The 6,916-nt window shown below is 50.7% G+C and overlaps 1 protein-coding gene across 2 annotated transcripts; it reads right to left on the bottom strand.

Moving 5' to 3' along the window:
• Window positions 1–404: 404 nt before the first annotated feature.
• On the bottom strand, window positions 405–2,902 carry Cldn7 (claudin 7). Of its 2 annotated transcripts, XM_031351425.1 has the most exons (5): window positions 2,774–2,902; window positions 2,001–2,265; window positions 1,039–1,203; window positions 838–922; window positions 584–746 (listed from the first exon to the last, which is right to left on the bottom strand). In XM_031351425.1, exons 2-5 carry the CDS (start codon window positions 2,221–2,223, stop codon window positions 584–586), a joined length of 636 nt encoding a protein of 211 aa, XP_031207285.1. In that variant the 5' UTR covers window positions 2,224–2,265; window positions 2,774–2,902. The 2 variants fall into 2 exon arrangements, with proteins under 2 accessions (XP_031207284.1, XP_031207285.1); XM_031351424.1 differs by lacking the exon at window positions 2,774–2,902 and having other exon boundaries at window positions 405–746; window positions 2,001–2,717.
• Between the last annotated feature and the right edge of the window lie 4,014 nt (window positions 2,903–6,916).

Genomic DNA, 6,916 nt, shown 5'->3' with positions numbered 1-6,916 from the left:
CCAGAAAGTAAGAAATCCCCTCTTCCCGTGCCCATTTCTAATAAAATATATGTGTGTATGTACATTAATCAAAACCTCTGGTAACTGCTTAAATGAGAGATGTTAGTTTAGGGAAGAGGAAAAGGTACTTGCCACATTCGCAATGGCCTGAGTCCCTGAACTCACTGCACGAAGCTATCCTCTACCCTACACATACCCACTCATCTGCCAATAGGGCACACAGAGTAATAATCGATGGAGAAAAAACTTGGAGGAGAGTGGGTAAGAACCTAAGACTAGAGCTGAGGCAATAGGCCTAAGGAAGTAGGGACTACAGGCCTGGAGGCACCACTGGTACTCCATGCTGCTGTAGGTACACTTTAGTTCCAAGGACTTGGGTCGGAGAAAGGAGGCCTGGAAAGACCTAATTTCCAAAACTTAATTTTATTACTGTACAAAAGCACACCCTCCCCGTATTTTGTCTTCCTCTCCCAGACCCCCCCCCCAACTGCCCTCCCCCTAAGCTAACTATACATGATGTTTGGGGGTAGAGTGACCAGGAGGCCTTTGTCTCACACCTTGCCCACAGGCTGGGCTCTCCAGCTCACACGTATTCCTTGGAGGAATTGGACTTGGGGTAGGAGCGGGGTGCACGGTATGCAGCTTTGCTTTCACTGCCAGGACAGGAGCAAGAAAGCAGGGCACCTCCCAGAAGGACCAGAGCAGACCCTGCCCAGCCAATAAAGATGGCAGGACCAAACTCGTACCTGTAGAGAGAAAGGATTGGAGTCAAAACGTGGGCCTGATGTCCCTGTGTCCCAAGTCCACATAATCTAGTTCTTTAGACTGGAAACGTACTTAATATTCATGGGTGTCAAGGGATTATAAAAGTCTGTGACAATTTGATGACCAATCCAGGAACATGCTACCAAGGCAGCAAGACCTACAAAGAGAAAAAGAAAGATTCTGGTATTGAGTGTCCAAACCAAGATCTTGGCTATGCTCTTCTGATTGGAAGAGTGAGCCCTTGGTCCCACCCTGGACCCTATCGTGGCTCACCTGCCACGATGAAAATAATGCCTCCAGTCATAGCTATGCGGGCCTTCTTCGCTTTGTCATCTCCCCCACAGCGTGTGCACTTCATGCCCATCGTGGCGACAAACATGGCCAAGAAGCCCAACACGAGGGACACCACCATTAAGGCTCGAGTGGCCTGCAGGGCCGCTGCAGAGGAGGAGGAAGAAGGCGGTCATTGCTGGAAATGGCAGGTAGACTTAGGATGGCGCCAACCTAAGCGCTGCAGACCGCGCCCACTAACCCCTGGACCGTGGTCCGCCTGTCGGGTTCCGCCGCCAGCCTGGGGGCCCCTAGTCCTAGTCCAAGGCAGGCCCTGTGCAGACGGTTCCCGCCCCCATCCCGCCACCAAGTCCTTTCCGCTCCCCGCCCCGCCCTGCGCTCCAGAACCCGCCCGGGGCGCCGAGGTTTCGATGAAACCGCTCCAGGTAGGGGGGAAGGGAGAAAGGGGGCGAAAGAGAAGTGCAGGTGGCGGCTAAGGTCCTCGCTTGGCCACACCAGCCGGCGCGTGTCCTAGCTTTGGCCCCGCTATCGAGGCCACCGGGTTTGTGGCTTCAGCTAATCGGCCGATAAGATTAGAGGCCACAAGTGCGGTCCCACGTCTAACGAGGGCACGACTCTGCGGCCCGGAGCACCTCCGTCCCTCTTCTCCTTTTGTCCAGAGAAAGAAGCAGGGGAAGAGAGAGACCACTGACTGCCGGGGACTGAGGGGGTGCTTCGCCCAGGACTCCCCCTTCAATCTGGGCAGAGGGGCGTGGGCCCACGTGGGACACCCAGATCAGATCCCAGGCCCGCTCCCTTTCTGTCCCACCGACTGCGCCCAAGGCGTCCACTTCCTTCTCCCTGGCAACCCGGGGCGCCGGGCCCTGCGGCCTCGGCCCTGCCCCACACCCAATCCCGCCACCTTGACCCGGGGCACGTCTGCCCCGACGGTCCTGCGGCCTTACCAGGCAGGGCGAGCACCGAGTCGTACATTTTGCAGCTCATCATGCCGGTGCTCTGCGTGACGCACTCCATCCAGAGCCCCTTGTACATGGCCTGGGCCGTGATGATGTTGTCGCCCGCATAGGAGCTCATCTGCCACTGCGGGATGGCAGTGCTCGCTATCAGGCCCACCCAGCCAAGCATGGCCATTGAAAAGCCCAGCAGTTGCAGGCCCGAGTTGGCCATTTCCTTGTCTCAGAAAAGATGGGACGCACCGGGAGGGCGACCCTACGGTAAAAAAACAAAAAAATCCGGGAGCCGCAACGCAAGAAAATTTGGATAGAGATTTAAGTCACCCAGAGGAGTAAAAAGATTTTCTTTTGACCGAGTAACTACAAATCTTGTTAACCGAGGTAAACACAAATCGTCCCCTCCGGTGAAGCGACACTCTCACAGCAGAGGGAACCGGCTTCGCTCGAAGGACAGGTTCCAGACAAAAGCGGTCCCCGAAGGCCAGGCGGTTCCCACCAGCGTGCTCAGAGGCTACCCAAAGAAGTGGAGGGGCCGTTAGGGCGTGGCCCCCAGAAAGTATGCGGGCCCTTGGGCCCCAGGCTGCGGTGCGCGACTGAGGGAGCTGGCGGTGCGGCGGCAGGTGCGGGCGAGCAGGTGCGGCGCACCTGAGTATATATATGTAGGGCGTCAGGGACGCGCCCCCGCAGGCACCGGGAGCGCTGTAGCTTGGGCGGGACCAGAGGGGCAGTCGAGAGTGACCTGACGTCACTGAAGGGACACTCACCTGAACCGGAAGTCTTGGCCCCTACCCCCTCCTTGTCCAGGTGAAGAGGAAGAAACCTGAGCTTCAGGGTCACGCCCCTTCGTTTGCCCGGCTCTAACCGTTGTTGGGAACTAGGCGACAGCTTCTCAGAAGTCCCTGGGGTCGGAATCTGCCCTGCAGACTCCAGGTGGCCCCTTCCTCTCTTTTCCGTACAGGTGCCAGTACCTGCAGACGCCCCTGGAAAGGCTCCTCGCCACCGTTCCCCTGCAGGTTTTGGCGCGTGCTATTTGTCCAGCCCGACTTTCACCACCACTCTCAGCTCTTTTTTTTTTTTTTTTTTTTTTTTTTTTTTTTAGACTCCTTCCATGGGCTGTCTCATCTTCAGGGGCCCTAACCCATTACGGTAAAATAACCTGTGCTGCACCTTTCTAGGAATTTCTGCTCCCAGACACAGTCTAGCAACCTACCGCTTCACTGCTCAAGCCCTCCACCGCAGTCCTTCACAGCAGCCCTCCACCAGGCATGGCTCTCCAACAGCCCCCCCAGGCCTGGTCCCTGGACCCACTGGTAGGTAACAGGACTTAGCACCTGAGCCTGTCAGCGTCTCCTCCAACACAGAAAGACTCCTACCCGAAGGAGCTTTCGGAGGGTGGGGAGAAGGGTAAGCCCTAGGTCAGAGAGTCTGTCATGCCACGCCCAACATTCCCCTTCCCAGGTTGTTGGTTCAAGCTTACCTTCCATTTTCCTCACTTCCTTCTCCAGCCACCCACTTTCTCTTTCCTTTATTCTGAGCTTCCAGGGACCTATTTGTATACCCTTTCAGGTCCCCTCTGACCCACTCTAGCATCTGATTCCCCAAGGTAGCCTTTAATTCATCCCTTAAAAACCCTAGCTCATGCCGGGCGTTGGTGGTACACGCCTTTAATCCCAGCACTTGGGAGGCAGAGACAGGCGGATTTCTGAGTTCGAGGCCAGCCTGGTCTACAGAGTGAGTTTCAGGACAGTCAGGGCTATACAGAGAAACCCTGTCTCGAAAAACCAAAAAAACAAACAAACAAAAAAAAAAACCCTAGCTCAGCCTTCATTCCTTCCTACTTTCCCAAAACTTTGACCCCATCCTTCCTCCCTATATGGCTTCCAAGATTCTCACTCCTCCCATTGCTCTTTTCCTTTTCCCGCCTTCTGCATTTTTATTTCCTCCTCCACTTTCAGACTAACCCTGCTCTCCCCAGACCCTTGGAGCCCAGTTGCACAATGTGTCCATTACTGCCTCCCCTAATCCCGTTTCTAGTTCTTTCTTCCAGTCTACCTCTCCTACAACCTCCTTCCTCCTTCCACCTCACAGACCTTCACAGGTCTTTCTCCCTCTTCCTATTTTTTTAAATTTACTTTTATGTGCATTTGGTATTTTGTCTGTATGTGTTATGTTTTTGTGAAGCTGTCAGATCTTGTGACAGGACCTCTGGAAGAGCAGTGCTCCTAACCGCTGAGCCATCTCTCTTGCTAGTTTTTAAAGTCAGTGCCTTCTCCTTCCCCTTACACATTTCTCGGTAAATCTCCCATTTATCCAGTAAACATATTTAATGACCTTCTTGTTCAGCTGATTAACCTGCTTTTGTATAAAATGCAGAACTTTGTGAACTGTTATTTGTGTTTACTTTTGACCTTTTGGATAATTTCTGGGATGGTTTGTTTTGGGTTGTGGTTCGTTGGTTGGTGGGCTGGTGGATTGGTACTTTTGAGACAGGATCTCACTCTGTAGCTCCAGCTAGTTAAAGCTCACTATGTAGACTAGGCTGGCCTGGACTTCATGAGAGAGCCACGTGGCTCTGCTCCCCAGTGCTAGGATCATAGATGTGGGCTACTGTACACAGCTGGGGCTTGTCTTGTTTTCTTTTGTTTTTAAGGTGGTTTTCTGGTTGGATGTGGTTGGTGCACGCCTTTGGAAGGTGGAGGCAGAAGAATAGACAGTTTAAAGCCAGCCTTCCAGAAGGGGAGTGCCTTCCAGCTCTGAAAGTCCACGTTTCTCATTATCCATTTGTTTGTATATTTGGCAATCACCATCACCGCCATATGCCTAGCTACTATCTAGTTATTACCTGGAGACTACAACTGCCTCCAAACCAATCTCCCTGCTCCCCACCCTTTCCTAAATTCACTCCCCAGAATTACTCTCTTTATATATACTTAAGTCTTGCCATTCTTTTTAAAAAATCACTCAGTAGGGGGCTTGGGAGACAACTCAGCAATTAAGAGCACTTTCTGTTCTTGAAGAGGACCAGTGTTCTGTCATCAACATCCACATAGTGACTCAATCTTCTGGAACTCCAGTTCTAGGTGATCTGGTCCCTCTTTTATTATTATTATTATTATTATTATTATTATTATTATTATTATTATCATCATCATCATCATCATCATCATCATCATTATTAATGTTTTATTTATTTCATTTTTTGAGACAAAGTCTCTTTGTAACCCTGGCTGTTCTGAAACCTGCTATGTAGACCAGACTACCTTGAACTCACAGGGATCCTCCTGCCTCTTCCAATTGCCTACTGGAATTAAAGGAGTTGGAGTCGGTTGGGCAGTGGTGGTGCACGCCTTTCATCCCAGCACTAGGGAGGCAGGGGCAGGCGGATTTCTGACTTAGAGGCTAGCCTGGTCCTCGGAGTGAGTTCCAGGATTGCCAGGGCTACACAGAGAAACCCTTAGGGCTGGGGTGGTGGGGCGGGAACACCATGCCCAGGTCTAATACCTCTTCTGATCTAATCTAATTCCTGCATACACTCAAGACACACACACACACACACAAGTTAATACATAAATATTAAGAGTAAAATAAAAATCATTCCGTGGCACTTTTTCTGTTGCTGTGGGTTGAACTGGAGAGCCTCTGGCAAGTACTGGTGCCACCAAGCTACACTCTCAACTACTGCCTGCCTCGCCCCTCAACTGTCCCCAAAACACACTGTGCATGTTCTACCTCCACTAAAGCACCTTTCTGTTCTCTATGCTTGGGTGCTCTAATCCATTCAACCCACCCACCTTCCTCCACCCAGCTAAGAAATTCATCCTTTGTGGCTCTTCTAGGAAGCCTGACCTGACTGCCCCACCCACGCTGAGTCAGGTCATCTCTTTGTTACCTATACTTTCCTTTCAAGGCTCTTCTCATAGGCTGAAACTTTATTTGTGTACTTATGGACTGAGTATCAATTTCCCTGCGGCCCTGTAAAGTATAGAGGTGTCTAGATTTTAAATTCAAAACAAAAAAAAAACAAAACAAAACAAAAAAAAAACCCTGTTCATCCCCTGGCCCACAAGTGCTTCCTGAATGCCTGTAAATGTCCTAGGATTAAACCTAGGGATACGCTGGGGGAAAGACAGATAAGGATGCTGTGCTCTTCTGGGTTAGTTTCTGGAAGGAGGAAGAAAGGCAATAAAGACATAAAGCACTGGTTGTTTTGAAGGTAATGAAGCAGGGTAATGTAAAAGGCTGGGTCCAATCTCAAGTGAGATCAGGGCGACTCTCTGAGCAAGTGACTGTTAAATAATGAGTCAGTCATGAGAGAACCATGCTATAAGCAAAAGAAGAGCGAGAGCAAAGGCCCTTTGCTGACCGCCCCTTTGGAACTTAGTCATTGATTTGAAGGACGATTGCATTTGTTTTTTGTTTTGTTTTGTTGTTTTTTGAGTCAAGGTCTTGTTTCATGGGCCAGGGTGGCCTGGACTTCATGACCCAAGTGCTGGAATTACAGGCATGGACCATCTAGTCTGGCTTTTTTGGGTCTGCCTGACTGTGGAGAGTAAAATGGCCCCAGCTTGCAATCTCACTCTTTTCTCTTGACTTTCTGGTGCTGGGATTGCAGGCTCACGCTACCAGGCAAAAAGGAACCATGTTGGCAATGCTAGAAACTCTTTGCTGTTGTGGGTCCTATAGTGTATTTAACACTATCCTGAGATCTACTGATGTTAGTAGAGATTAGATGTCACAAGCCCCTGTGCCACACCTCGGTATGACACAAAGCTGGGAGTGGTGGCTCCGGCCATTAGCCTTTAATCTTGGGAGGCAGAGGCAGTAGCTGTGGTACATTCCAACTATCTATCCATTTAAGGCGTGTTTGTTGTCGTTGTTAACATTTTCTTTCTTTTTTTTTTTTTTTT

Source organism: Mastomys coucha, unplaced genomic scaffold (assembly GCF_008632895.1).
Source record: "Mastomys coucha isolate ucsf_1 unplaced genomic scaffold, UCSF_Mcou_1 pScaffold5, whole genome shotgun sequence".
In the NCBI taxonomy this organism is placed as follows: Eukaryota; Metazoa; Chordata; class Mammalia; order Rodentia; family Muridae; genus Mastomys; species Mastomys coucha.
The sequence above is the reverse complement of the archived record's forward strand: the minus strand, read 5'-3'. Positions and strand labels throughout refer to the sequence as shown.

Bases quoted from the DNA above. Each gene is read 5' to 3' on its own strand.
- Cldn7 (XM_031351425.1), bottom strand. From the start codon at position 2,223: ATGGCCAACTCGGGCCTGCAACTGCTGGGCTTTTCAATGGCCATGCTT. The intron at 1,204-2,000 runs GTAAGGCCGCAG...CCTCCTCTGCAG, and splicing joins CTCGGTGCTCGCCCTGCCTG to CGGCCCTGCAGGCCACTCGA. The intron at 923-1,038 runs GTGAGCCACGAT...TTCTCTTTGTAG, and splicing joins CATTATTTTCATCGTGGCAG to GTCTTGCTGCCTTGGTAGCA.